Source organism: Pseudochaenichthys georgianus, chromosome 3, assembly GCF_902827115.2.
Source record: "Pseudochaenichthys georgianus chromosome 3, fPseGeo1.2, whole genome shotgun sequence".
NCBI classification, from domain to species: Eukaryota; Metazoa; Chordata; class Actinopteri; order Perciformes; family Channichthyidae; genus Pseudochaenichthys; species Pseudochaenichthys georgianus.
This window is the reverse complement of record NC_047505.1, coordinates 42,126,030-42,140,669: the sequence shown is the minus strand read 5'-3', so window position 1 is coordinate 42,140,669 and position 14,640 is coordinate 42,126,030. Positions and strand designations below refer to the sequence as shown.

The 14,640-nt window shown below is 41.0% G+C and overlaps 1 protein-coding gene across 1 annotated transcript; it reads right to left on the bottom strand.

Annotated features, from left to right (window-relative positions):
* abcb10 (ATP-binding cassette, sub-family B (MDR/TAP), member 10) lies at positions 1 to 14,264 on the bottom strand. Its single transcript, XM_034075522.2, has 14 exons — positions 13,351 to 14,264; positions 12,209 to 12,415; positions 10,299 to 10,501; positions 8,811 to 8,945; positions 8,247 to 8,393; positions 7,472 to 7,607; positions 6,950 to 7,045; positions 6,219 to 6,428; positions 6,013 to 6,092; positions 5,148 to 5,328; positions 4,560 to 4,603; positions 4,189 to 4,223; positions 3,957 to 4,015; positions 1 to 3,301 (listed from the first exon to the last, which is right to left on the bottom strand). The coding sequence occupies exons 1-14, from the start codon at positions 13,772 to 13,774 to the stop codon at positions 3,108 to 3,110; spliced, it is 2,151 nt and encodes a 716-aa protein (XP_033931413.1). The 5' UTR covers positions 13,775 to 14,264; the 3' UTR covers positions 1 to 3,107.
* Between the last annotated feature and the right edge of the window lie 376 nt (positions 14,265 to 14,640).

Genomic DNA, 14,640 nt, shown 5'->3' with positions numbered 1-14,640 from the left:
TAAAACTATTAATATCTCACTTTATTTACCTTTACATAGAGGTAGAATAATTTACAAACACAATAATAAAAAAAACCTTTCATACATCATTTCGGACATATTATTTATAACTTATTCAAGTTGAAAAAACAACCTTTCAGTCTGAAAGGTTGCGACTGATTTTTAACAAAGCATGATTTCTTTTTTATTTAATTCGAATGTTCAGGGTATGGTGATATAACAAACACATTTCCACAAGAACCACAACACAAGTCTGGACCTGTTTTGTTCACACACAATGATAAAGGCATCATATCAAAATATAATTTAATTTAAAGAAGACTAACATGATGGGAGTAAATCTATTGCAAGTCAAGTAAATAAGAAATACTTTACTTTGAGGCGAAATAATAAGCGTCATGGCCAAAAGAAAAAACATGAAAACTGTCCATAGTTAACAGAGAGCACATGTTGCTGCCATACAGTGTAATAAATATATAAAACTCTACATGTATACATCCAGAGAGCGATTACTATCACACGTTAGTAAGCATGTATAATTGTATCGTTACCAATGATCAATGTATTCATGTATCCATTATTTGAATATTACACATCACTGCCTTCAAATCTTGAAAATGAAGAAACGTTCACAATGATTCAAGTTTCTAACCCCCGTCAAACAAAAGAACGGAAAATCACACAGGTTGCAGTCTTGTCATTTGAGAAGAAAATAAAAACGTTTGAGCCATGGAATAAATGCAGTTAACCCAAACCAGTAAACACTGTCTGTAACTGAAGGAAGTTTTGCAGATTGGATGGTTTCTGAGCAAATGTTTTCCTTTGAATGTGGAATCAGAGATGAGTTTCCTCTTGGATTTTGGAATGATTAACAATAACACACACTTAACAGGAGTTTGTGTTGGCAAATAAGTGTTTTTTCTGATTTTCAGGCTGATGCAAACAATCCGAGGGAAGACTCTGTAGAAAAGCAGCTTGTATTCACTGTGCCTTATCCCTTGAGATAATAATCCGATCCAAAATAACAATTTCATTTAGTTTTCATCACAGAAATGAATTCAATCGTTGGATAACGGGGTTCGTGGTCTTCAAAACACCATTCCACAGTCACTTTAAAAACTGTTGGGAACTTTAAGCACTCGGCCAGACTCCCCCTGAGCGGTGAAGTGGGCTGTTAACATACACATATTTACTGAGGAGAATCATTACTTCTGAGTCAAGCCCTTAAAGCCAGCTAAATATTACAGCTGGCTCCACAGCGCTGTGGCTAACGTGTGCATGGTTAGAGGGCTGTTTACATAACATCTAATGCCGGCCAAGTGCACATCCTGTAAACACCGAGCAGCGGACAGAGTGGAGTCTAATGTTTTTATTACGTTGGTTTCTGTTTTTCCACCATTAATATATTCGACAGAGAAAGCTGACTAGGATTACTGGAGACAATAAAAGATGAAGGGATTAGGGGCTTTAGATAATGAGATAATTGTTAAGAGAGGAGTGATTATGGCACATAGACCACCTCTGATTTGAATGACATGTCTCTTATGTGCTCACCCTTCGTCCCCAAGAACAGCAACACCTCTACCAGAAAAGAGGCGGTTTAACAGACTTCTGTGACCTTCCCAAAGTACCTGTACACATTTGATCTTGACATCTAAAGACGGTTAAGTTTAGCAGTTTCAGGGCTGTCACTGAAAAGGGATTGTTTAGCTTTTTTTAAGAGCGGTTGTTGAGGTACTTATCCAAAGTCAGTGGATGACCCACAGTAGATGGTAGACGACAGGCAACCAGTTTAAAGAGCCAAACAGCGCTCGAGTGATGGGAGACACTGCTTTGGACGGAGGGCAACAGCAAAACACACAGTATCATAGCCACTCAGAAAGGCCCAGCTAAAAAAACAATATTTGTTTAAGTGTGCGTTATATATAGAATACGTCACGGCTTTACTTTTGTCAGACAGCCCCCTGTTATCTATGTTCTCTGATAGGCTACCTAGTGCTTTGAAAAAGACCATGTGGGTTGGACTACTGCTGCCTGGACCAGTAAGTGAGTTCATGTTATTGTGTGAAATACATTTAGCTGCTGCCCCTGTCAGCACTACATACCTTTGCTTCCAAGTCTGTGTCTGATTCTCCAAACTATGAGTGTGCCGCCCACAATCTACTGTAGGTAATAACCTGACAATGGACAAGTACCAACAACACTTTAAGCAATGCGAATTATCCCTTTAAAACAAAGCAAGAAAAATGTTTAATCCAAACATATTGTCAAACAAATCCTAACATATGATTAAATGAGACAAAATCCTTGATTTGGATGTACGCCACTTAGCTGGAATTTAAGCACAATCCTTAATAATCTTTTCATGGTGAATGTGCATACATTTATACATGTCCTTATAGTGTTCACATAGGTGCTTCATTTAGTTCGTTTACACAAAGAAATGACTACAAAAAGGCTCTGCGTGTAAGCTTCAAGTTTTAAAATCCATAATATGTAGACACATAAAAACATTTAGCAGTTATGTAAGGATGATACTGAACTGTTTTTGGTTTGAAAATCATGAAGTGATAACAGACTAGTGTCCCAAAGCAGAGAGAGTGAAAGTCAGATCTGTCACATTAACATTCAGCAACTATATGCATGTCCCAAAACTATGGTGAAAGTGATGAATTTGTGAGGAGAGTCTGTCTTCATTATGTCTCCTCTCCTCTCTCATTTAGACCTCAGTGTAGTATTATATATATTCAAAATAAAGCATCTGTATAAGCTCGCTGATCCATGTTTCAGTTCTTAGGTCTTCGCTGTGAATTACCCTGTCCGATTCCTTTCCTCCTGTGGCGCTTTGTAGTTTCTTCAGCAGTGAAAAGACTCTTGCAGCATTTAAGAAATCCCTTAAATGTTTCTTAGTGGTTTTCCATCTTTGTCTCTAGTGTTCATCTGAAGTCCTTTTCTTCATTTCTTTTCTCCATCTCTATTAATTCCAGGCAATATCCTTTTTTTCCCCTCTACCCCATCGCCTCTGGGGCAAAGCCACTTATTTCCCCAGGCACTGACCTCACCTGAGGATTTTCCCTCTTCCTCGTCTCCTGCTACTCACTGTCCTCTCAGCGGAGGGCACGTTTCTGCTTCACCTGTAGAAACGCCTGCTTCTCCATCAGCTTTCTGAACAGTCCTTGCCTGTTGCCTAGCAGCTCTGTGTGCTGGCCACACTCTGCGATACGCCGCTGGTCCAGAACAGCCACGGCGTTAGCGTTCTGGATGGTGGACAGACGGTGAGCGATGATCACGACCGTCCTCCCTGTTGATTGGGCGAGAGGGCCAGGAACAAAATAAGTCAAGAGAGACACAAAGTGGCTTTAGTGTGCCAGTAGACAGAGGATTCAGGGTATATGCAGGAATCCTGAAGTCCGATGTAATCCCTTTTACGACCGTTTTTAAGACCCTTTACATACATTTTAAGACCCCATCGCCACTTCAAGTTACCTTGGCGACACACTTTACCTCACATTGACTATATACAGTATTGATTGTCCTTCCTCCTTATCTTCCAACCATTTGGACGCAGACTTGCATTTCCCCATAACGATGTTGTTTAACAACCGGCGTAAACGGACCTTCGTACGGTATCAAGCAGTGAGCGTGCGATGTCCTGTTCAGATGACGTCAAACCCAACGGGATGCCATCAATAAACTACACAGGATCACACCACACACCTACGCAATGATTACCTTCAGGCACACTGTAGAATACAACCTCTTTGGACAATTTATATACTTATTGAAAACAAGCTACAAAATGTAATACCTTGGAAAATGCCGTTTAATACTTTTTAATAGCATTCATTTTCGCTAAATTGATTGATCAACTTGTAATACTTTTTAAGACCCCGCGAACACCCTGGGATTGTAACTTTATTCTGAAATGAAAACAATTGAACAGGAGAGAGATCTACCTGTCATCAGACGCTCCAACGCCTCCTGGACCAGGAACTCATTCTCAGCATCCAATGCACTAAAGAAAGATGGTCGTTTAGGGTTGTCTTCAACAAATTAAACTAAGATGTATTTGTAACAAGCAAAAATAAAAAACTGTTTCTAAAGGCAGGAACATTATCATATAAAAGGTAAACTAATGCAAGAGTTATAACGATAGTGAAAGTATTGTTTGTTTATTGTCTTTCTTACCTGGTAGCCTCATCTAACAGCAGGATCTTAGGATTCTGTAAAAAGAGAACACAAATGGGAGAAAGGATTAAGGATGCACACAACAACAGGAAGTGTGTAGATCCTGGTTCAACTTGACATTTTAAAAAGTGAAAGCTCACTTCAAAATTAACCACACACATTTCCCCCTTATTCGTGCTGCTATTCATCAATTTAAATAGTTTTAGATCTAAAAATAGAACCACGGGTCCCTTGTGGATGATAACAGTCAGTGAGCACTGACGGTAACAATCAGGCCGGGTTAAAGGATAACGAATGTTAAGTGCATGTGACTGGTTGTATGACGGGAGTAGTGTCTTTCTTCAGATGTGGTTAAATGTTGTTGTACTCACTTTGAGCAGAGCCCTGGCTATGGCTATCCTCTGCTTCTGACCACCTGAGAAACAAACACAAGTTAACCTTGTACACACACACAAATGCTGTAGATGTATAGGTGCTCTGTGTCGAATGTATGCGAAAAGCCTCGACTAAAACATGTTTTTTCTAAAAATGTTTTGAAGTTGGAGAACAACTTTTATGACAAAAAAAAAAAGAACTTAAAAAGGTAGGGTAGGGTAAGAAGTGAATTACCTACCCCACCTTTAACTTGGGGTTAAAAAAACTTGCTAAATACCTTTTAGACTTTAGAAACATTAAATGGACCAGTCTTTCTAAAATGTAAAACAACTACAAATATTGCAAATTAAATTACAGTTAATATAAAGCAGTATTGAATTGAAATAACCCTTTGAAAAAAAGGAATAAAGAACCCTTACCATAATTGAACATGTACACATTTGCAATTTTATGTACAATGGCAGCCAGGTAAAGCCTCTTTAGGGAAGGTGGTATGTTATCGTTGGTATCATTAACCCAGCTGCCTGCTTTCAACATCTTCAGTTGTGTCGTTGTTGTGATCACACCTCTGTGTTGTTTCTCACCTGACAGCAGCACCCCCTTCTCCCCCACCACAGTGTTGAAGCCGTTGGGGAAATCCTGGATGAAGTTGAAGGCGTTGGCGGCTCTTGCTGCCCCGTAGATTTGCTCTGTGGTCACAGCTTCTGGGTCCACTGCACCGTAAGCTATATTATCTCTTATAGAGTAGGAAAACAGCACGGGCTCCTGGGAGACAAGCAGGGAGACAAACTTCACTCAATATTTGATTGACTTGAAGTTAATAGAAATGCACATTATGCTCAGATTATGCGTGAGCTGTCAGATCTGTTGTATAGGAACTGGCTGGAAGTGATTTTCTGTTGATAGGGGACTCTTAATCACAACAATAACAAAAGAGGAAGCTCGTAAAGTCATGAAGTAGCGTGGGATCATTTACTGGGAGCGGCTTTCACCTCTCTAAAACAATTGGTGAACAAAACAGGTTAAAAAATAAAAATAAAGTTATTAAATTGAAAAGATCTCAGTTTCTCTCACCCTGTTGGACTCCGGGCCGGCTAAAGCCTTCTTTTCTGATATTTTAAGATCTAGATAGTTTGATGACTAAAGTATTTGATTAAGGAATCACATAATTAGCTAAATCCCAGATCTAATAACTGTATTGCAAAAATATGACTTAAAACTGGACAAAAAGTCAACGGCCGCTTCTACCTGACAACCACAACGCTTCCATACACAAAAGGGATACAATACGAGCATTACAAAAATTATATAGCTTTGGAAATTGTTGTAGACATTTAGGATAATGTAAGTTCGCAGCTCTAATAAATATATAACATTTTAGTTTAGTCATTTTTAGACTTTTTAATGAAGAAACGTTAAATTTTATACCTTTAAAGTTTAGCTTATTACCTGGCTGACAGTTCCAATGTGACTCCTGAGCCAATAGGGATTCAGATCTCTGATGTCGTGACCATCGATTGTTATAGTACCTGGAGAAAATGGGTTATTTTATAAAAGTTTAAACAGCCATCTGACAGAGGTTTGTACTTTAAGTTTGTCATCAACAGATTTTTCAAGACGTCTGATTACATATTAGACAGACCAATAATTCTCACCAGAGTTGCAGTCGTACAGCCGGAGCAGCAGGGACACCAGGGTGGATTTCCCCGAGCCGCTGGGTCCCACCACGGCCATGACGGTGCCCGCGGGGACCAGCAGGCTGAGGTCCTGGAAGATAGGGGCCTCAGTGCGGGTCGGGTAGGCAAAGGAGACCTCAGAGAACTCCAACCGCCCTTTCAGCTGGTCTGCAGAGAGCATGAGACCCTCTGAGGAGGAGCACAGACACAAAGAGAGAACCAATATGTATCTTACTCCACTGGTTTAATACAGGCATACAATAAAAGGGGGAAATGAGGAGAAAATAAATAAAATCAAACGGGCAGAAAAGTTGATTATTATTATTTAGTTAACTATTATTATCGTGATTTAAAGAACATCGGAAATAGACATTAGTTAGATTGATCACACTATATTGATTTTAACCTATAAACTTTTAGATTTTTTTTTATTCTATACATTTAATTTTCTTGAAACTGAATTGCAAAACAATCTTTCTAATTAGTTTTTTCTTTTTAAAAGGTAAAGGATGGTTATTGATGTTAAGGTCCTTTTGCTTCTTACTTCTTCTGCACAATGTTTAAACTACAATTCTAACGCTCGTCATTCACCGACGTGTGCAATGTGGGAACAAACTAAACCAAAACCCTCCAGTCTGTCGTGTGTGTGTGTGTGTGTGTGTGTGTGTGTGTGTGTGTGTGTGTGTGTGTGTGTGTGTGTGTGTGCTAACCATTAAGAGGAAACTCTGGTTTTCGGTCCAGCAGCTCCCACAGTCTAGATCCTGCTCCGAATCCTTTCATCAGCTCAGAGTAGAAGGAACTCAGACCTGTAGATGAAGCAGAAGAACAATGAGACACAAGCCCGCCCGCCCACGCACGCGCGCGCACGCGCACGCACGCACGCACGCACGCACGCACGCACGCACGCACACACACACACACACACACACACACACACACACACACACACACACACACACACACACACACACACACACACACACACACACCACACACACACACACACACACACACACACACACACACACACACACACACACACACACACACACACACACACACACACACACACACACACACACACACACACACACACACACACACACACACACACACACACACACACACACACACACACACACACACACACACACACACACACACACACACACACACACACACACACACACACACACACACACACGCACGCACACGCTGTATGTGTGTATTACCTGCAATACTGATGCCCACCCAGAAGGTGTACATGAGGAAGGCTGACAGCTCCCCCACAGTCATGTGCTGGCTGGCCATCAGCAGGCCTCCCTTGTAGAGCACTGACAGGATCATGATGTTCCCACTGAGCCCGGTCTGAAACACACACACCCCCTCTGGTTATTTGATTACTCCAACATCTGGCATCACTACTACTTCCTGACACAGCGCTGATCAAACTGATTGCTGCCCATTAGGGAAACTGCTGTTGAACTACAGTTCACTGAGCCTGGAGATTAGTATGTACCTGATAACTGAACTAGAGAAACAGGAAATGCAGGGAGAATTATATCATTCACAAAGAGCTTATTTCTTTATCAGATTGAATTGCCAGTTTATTAGAGATGCCTAACTAAACCTTGTCCAATACAAAAGCCCACAATTGGTACCTTATCATACTGTATCGTTCTCAGTGTTTAGATGATTTAGTGATTATTACATTCATTGGACATTTTGATTTGTAGTGGAGTGCGGAGGATGATTCGCACAGCATGAGGAAAGAAGCTGCTCTGTAGTCAGGCGGTGCGACAGCAGACACTCTGACCGTGTACGGAGGATTGGATGATGCTTCTTGGTGGTTTAACATCTGTCATTAACACAAGTGTCAGGTACTGTGGTGTCGTGACGAAACAGGTGCAAAAAAGCAGAAGCCCCTGTGCAATATTTCACATCCTAACTGTGGATTTGGTTTGCTTCACTGACAGGAAACACACAGATGCACACACACACACTTACCACTCCAAAGAAGCCAGCCCGCAGCACAGCTTCCTTCCTGGCCAGCTTGAGGACCTGGTCTGTCTTCTCTGTGTATGTGTTGACCTCAGACAGCTCTTTGCCAAAAGCCCTGACTGTCCGCATGTTGCTGATACGCTCCTCTGCCAACTACACACACGGGCAAAACATTTATTACAACTTTATCTGTTAGAACTCGGATCATTTTCAGAGAATCTGCACATTTAATTAAGATGCCCCAGGCAGTGCAACATTAATCAGATGGACATAAAAGTCAAGAATAGAAAAACAGTATAGCTTCACTAACCAATAATATGAAGCCATGTTTACAGAATAGAACTTCACTGAACTTATACAAAAGGTAGATGAACTTGGTTTATTGACAACACATTTGCAATCACATTTTGTCACAGCTTCCTTGTTTTTATTTACCACATCCTCAAATAATGTCTTATTTTTTAGCGCTGTAGAACATCTGACAACAACGAACACCAAACATTTCATTATGAAACTGTTAAATACAAAGAAAGAAATAACAAATGTGCTCTGTGTTCCTGTGCACTGTACCTCTGTGGCTTGTGCGAGTGCGTCCTGTGTGCTTTTGGAGATGGAGCGAAGGTATCTGCCATAAACCACAGCAAGAGCAGCCAGAGGAGGAACAATCAGCAACACGAAACTTGCAAGACTGGGAGAGACATAAAACTATAGGAGGAGAAAGAAGAAAAAACAGAAGTTAATGTAAAGGATGGGTAAGGTAAGACAGAAGTGGGAGGGAGGAGGGGAGGAGGGAAGCAGAGGAGGAAGACAGAAGGAACATGTTGCACCAAACTATCCTAATCAGTAATTACAGCAAATACCTTCATTCATTTCCTTGAACGTTCGTTATACCAGCAAATCATTTTACTTCCTTGTGATTGACTGTTAGTCGTGAGCTTGCATTGTTATATCGTTGTTATATAATTTTCTGTTCTGGAAAGTACAGATAGAAGGAAGTTAACGGACCTGTTGAACAACAAATCTCACATCACATCACCAGTCGGGTGACAGAACATCGTCACATGGGCGTCATTTAGATGAAAGCCCAGGAAATATCATCAGTTGAACTGGGTGAGTTTACAGGCAAGTGACCTTTTACACAATGCCTTGTGCCTCTGGGTGTGGCCGTCAGTCAATAGAATGTATCCTTTTCTTTGAAAATAAGTAAATCTGTAAAGATGTTTCCCAACAGCTCAGAACAGAAAGGAAGACATGGAAAAAGACACCAAAGACATAGCAACTATTTCTTTGTACTGAACAACATAGCTCTACATTCAGACACCTTACTCTGCAGTAGAGCTGAGACTAAGGGTTATTTTGATGATGGATTAGTCTGCCGGTTGTGTTTCAGTGAATGGTTATGTCTATAAACTGTCAGTGAATAGTGAAAAATCACATATTCCAGAAGTCCAGATTTCAGTCAAAACCCCAAAGAAATGCATTTGAAGTCCCTTATGTCCCTGTACTGAAAAACAACTACCATATATACCATTCGCACTAATCAGATAATTTAATTGTGCGCTCCTCAGCAAAACATATTATTAAATAAATGTAACCTTTGTTTTATATATATTTTCTAAATGTAATATTTATGGCATTATAACTGTATTATACTCAACTCAAGGCATATTTGAATTATTCCTAATTGTAGCCATAATTGTGCTGTTTCCATAGGTGTCAACAACTCGTTAAAGGTCCCCATATTATACTGTTTTTCATCAAGATATTACAGGTCTCAGATATATACAAAACATGTCTCTGAAGTGTTTGGCTCCAAATACCAAACAGATCATTGCAGCATTACCCATAATCCCCTCTGTTTCAGCCCTGTTTTAAAAGTGCTGATTCTCTGTCTGTTACTTTAGATGAAAATAAGGAGCCCCTCCCCACGCCCCTCTGAGAGAGATTTGGTTTATTTATTTATTTCAAACGATCAATGTATCATAAAGGAAACATATTCATTCCTTATTCAAATCTGTCCTGCCCGCCCACAGCAGACCCCCGGAGGGTTACACTCACCATCATACTGACTCCAGCGGCGGCCTGGGCGACGGCTCTCAGCCCGTCGGACAGGTTGTCTGTGATGGAGCGGCCCACCACGGCCGTGTCAGCAGAGAGGCGGTTGATAAGCTCTCCGGTCCTATTCCTGTCAAAAAAAGCCACTTCCTGTCTGAGGATGGAGGAGAAGAGGGAGGCACGGAGATTACGAACAATCTGTTGGCCTGAAAAGAGAAGACAATAGACATTAGTGAGGAAGATAAAGATAGGAGACTGTTGCAAAGAGACACCTCACTGTCACTTGATTCACTAATACTCCAGGCAGTCATTCAGTCAAAAATAATAATTGTGTTACTCACAGCTTAAAGGTGGGGTAGGTAAGTTTGAGAAACCGGCTCGAGATACACTTTTTGTTATATTCCATGGAATGCTCTTAACATCCCGATATCAATGAATATCTGAAGTGCTTTGACAAAAAATCCATAAAAAAAACTTCATCTGTGGAAGCCGTAGTACTGTAAAAAGCACGACCAATCATTTGAGCCGGCCCGGCTAAAGTAACTGGATGGCCTACCTGCCTGTCAGCCTTCCATCTGTGCACAAACTTATCTCGTGCCCTCATTGGTCATGTGTGCCTTCGTGTGTTATTACATTACATGTTACTTGTTAGACGCTTTTATCCAAAGCGACTTACATACTGTGTTGGAGGAGGGGCTCTGTGAGGAAGTGGCAGATTTGTTCCGGCTGTGTATTTTCAAATTCTAGCGCACTCGAGCCGGTTTCTCCAAAATTACCTACCCGGCCTTTAATAAATGTGGATAGTTGCCATAGGCGGCGCGTGAGGCTCAGGTTTGAGAAGGCTAAATAACTTCTTTTACCTGACGCTGCCCGCCTCCGGCGTCTATAGAAAAGAGATCAACTCAGTGTGCGGAGTTTAAATCTCTCAAGTCATATTACAGGGTAAAGGAAATACAGTTTAAACTGCCGTATGCAGAGAAGACACCGACGTATCGCACTTATCATTCATATTACATCATCAATCAGATCATCGATCATATAATATCCTAATATATCATATTTCCTTATCTGAGTCAGCTTCTCCAGTCGTATCTGGCCGTGCAACACTCACACAGTGTCACAGACTGTATGCAGAAGTATTATTTTAAGCAACACATTATGTTGACGAAACACTCGAGTCACATGTAATTAAAGTCAGATCCACTCGTGTCTTAGATGGGGCAGTGATATCATAAAACTATAGCTTTCAAACACTCGGTAGGCCTAGTTATTTTTTAACCAGTTGTTCTGTATTCTCCTTGCAGATGCAACTCCGTGGCTTGTATCCTGGATTATGTGTTTAAGTCATGGATGTTTAAAGCTCATATTTGTCTAATATTAGTTTACTTTTCATTAATGAAGTATGACGCTGCGCTGTCAGTACACTTGTCCCTTTTAACACGTGAAGTGGCATTTTTCATTGCCAGAACAACTATAGGAACTGGGACATGTTCATAAAAACTGATGACACAAGAACCAGACACATTGTTTGTGATGGTTTAGACCCTATACTATACTATATAGCCCCTGAAGCAACAATACACATTTATTAGAGTCATTCATAACAAATGCAATAACTGCTACATTTGTAACCAGCATTCACATTGACACCATGTCCATGTTATTGTCGTCTGTGCATGTTGTGTTATTTATTGTATGTGTTCTGATTCACTATGATGTGTTCAACCAACCATTGAAGCAGAAGGCATATTTCCACATTTGAGGGCCATAAATATTCTTCTTCTTCTTATTCCTGACATCAGCTCATTGATGCGGACATCAGTGAGTTTTCATTTAGTGCTGGCTGGATGAACCCTGTAGTGATCTTGTGAGTGAACTTGTGTCTCTGTAGAGTATGTGGCTCTCTTTCTCACCTGATGTCTGCATGAGGTAGACTCTGGCAGCGTTGGCAGCCCCTCCACAGAGGAACACCCCCGTCATCATGATACATAATGATGTGAGGGAGGCGGTCATTGTCTCTGTGTCTGCTCCAGCAGTATAAATGGTGTCAATCACTTTACCCAGGAGGAATGGGGCTGACATGGTAACGCCACTGGACACAGTCAGGAAGCCAAGAGCAGCTGAGGTGGGAACAGGAAAAGACAGTATGACAGATAAATGAAATGAAAATAAATGATTGTAGAAAGCAAAACCCAGGGCTACAATGTATAATAGGAAGGTTTATCTTCATGTTTTAAAAGGGTTACCATGTAAAACCCGATGAAAGATACTTGAGAGTATGATAGATGATACTAGCAGCCTGTGCCAGGTGATGAATACAGTTTGACTTAATGTAGACATTTCTTATCTGGGAAAACCTTTCTCTTAAGGTCAGGTCAGGATACAATGCATCTCGCAAATATGGCAGGGAGGCTTCCTCATAGGGACACAGCAAGGTTTTCTGAAGTGACTGCCATTTTTGTTTTTGTTTAATATTGCTGTACCTCCGGTGTCAACAAAACAAAGTGTATATTTCTCATATGGTTATACTTTGATCTTGTACTGCTTTGGTTTTTACATTTCCTTAAAAATATGAAAACAACAACAATATTTGTAAACAAAACCAGGTGGAACAAGAAGAAATAATTAGTTATTCCTATGCGGATTAAAAACAAATATTTCTCCTGCATGGTCATATAAATTATGTTTAAAAAAATGTAGCCTTGCACACATTCCCTCCTATATATTTAGGCGAGGCACATCCAGATAACAAATACAAGAATGGAAACACTGAAGAGTTTCACTGTGTATTCACACTGGATTTAAGCTCCAAAATCTGTATTGTGAACAGTGAATAGATTTTTTAGTAAATACTAAAAGTTTAGTTTTAACCAAATGTGCAGACACTCTCCACTTATTCTTAACCATTGTTAACATTTTAAAACTATTAACATTAAGTACAGTACTTAAGTAAATGTACTTTATGACATTCCAGCACTGCTTGTAACTGAGTATTTCTACAGTGTGGTAGTGCTAGTTTTACAGGTAAGTATAAGTGGATTCTCAGTATACCGACCTGCCAGTTTCCATCTCTCCGGGTGAGCTAGTTTCAAAATCCTTTTCACATCCTCCAGAGGGACCGTGGTGGAGGTCTGTTCGCCCTCTGTGTCCGCCTGGGTCTTCACTTGTCCGGCTGGTGTCGGTGTGGAGGCGGCCGAAGAGCTGGCAAAGGCAACATGTGTGTGTGTGACTGTCCGTGTGTGTGGACAGAGAATGGAGAGACCTCTGAGGGGACTGCAGGGCAGGACGGACACGAAGAGCCCCGGGGAGCAGAGAGGGAAGGCCGGGTGGGCTGAGGACTTGACCCCGGTAAACTGCCTCTTCCTCCGGGGGGCGGCTGAGAGAGTTAGCCGGTGATCCAGCCACAACATCCTCGGCTGTGTTAGCTTGAATTTGGATACTCCATGAGAGTACCTTGACATGCGGTTTAAAAGCCGCATCGTCCGAGTTTAACTGTTAATACAAGCTCAAAAAAAAAAAAGACAAGTCTTTTCCTAGTTAGTAAATAAGTGATAAATGGAGTCCAGGTGTTTGTTGTTGAGTAAGTCCACTTGTAGAAGCATGGTTAGTCCCCAAGACGGTAGGTCAACGCACCGTATCCATAGTGTTCAGTTGTAGCGCCTCTCCCCGCTACATCCTCGAGTTTTAACCGTTATTGTGCGTTTTATCTGCGCCTGACAGACCCGGGTTATCTCTTATTATCACCGAGCAGCTAACAACACCCTGCTGTCACTCTCATATGTCGCTCAATATGTAGCTTGACAGGCGGGCCAAGTGGAAACAGAAGCTACCGAAGAACGACTAGCACCACCTCCACTCTGAGTAACACAGCTTGTTTTCCTAGAAAGAGTCTAATAGGGTAAAAACCAGAAAGGTGACCCTGGTTTGGTTCTCATGTATTCACGATTCCTCCTCCTCGACCGACGGTTGAATTCAATGGCTGACGATACAAGCAAACTTTCCCAGGCATAACCAAGCGATCACAGATCACCAATGCCGAGTGTTTAGGGAACTTCTCTTTTTGTTTTACTTGGTTGAGCAAATTCCACCTACTCACACATTTTTACAATAGAAATACAGCAAAACATGCATTCAATCATGCCAGAGGGAAAACCACAGACACACTTGTTTATAGTAAATATTCGGTGTTTTTTCCCCTATAATTTAGAAGCAGTTTAAGGAGTTTAACTCCATGTTGCACGAGTGTCTAAGTAGTTATCAATCTAATATAATAAATTAGATTAGATATTGATATTTATAGTTATTGATCACAATTTGGGAATTCATTTTGTCACAGCAGCATATA

What these genes read in the sequence shown, in the direction of transcription:
- abcb10 (XM_034075522.2), bottom strand. Translation starts at nt 13,774, where the DNA reads ATGCGGCTTTTAAACCGCATGTCAAGGTACTCTCATGGAGTATCCAAA. An exon ending in GGAGAGATGGAAACTGGCAG is followed by an intron (nt 12,416 to 13,350) that starts GTCGGTATACTG and finishes TTCCCACCTCAG; the next exon opens with CTGCTCTTGGCTTCCTGACT. An exon ending in GTTGGAGCGTCTGATGACAG is followed by an intron (nt 3,302 to 3,956) that starts GTAGATCTCTCT and finishes CCCAATCAACAG; the next exon opens with GGAGGACGGTCGTGATCATC.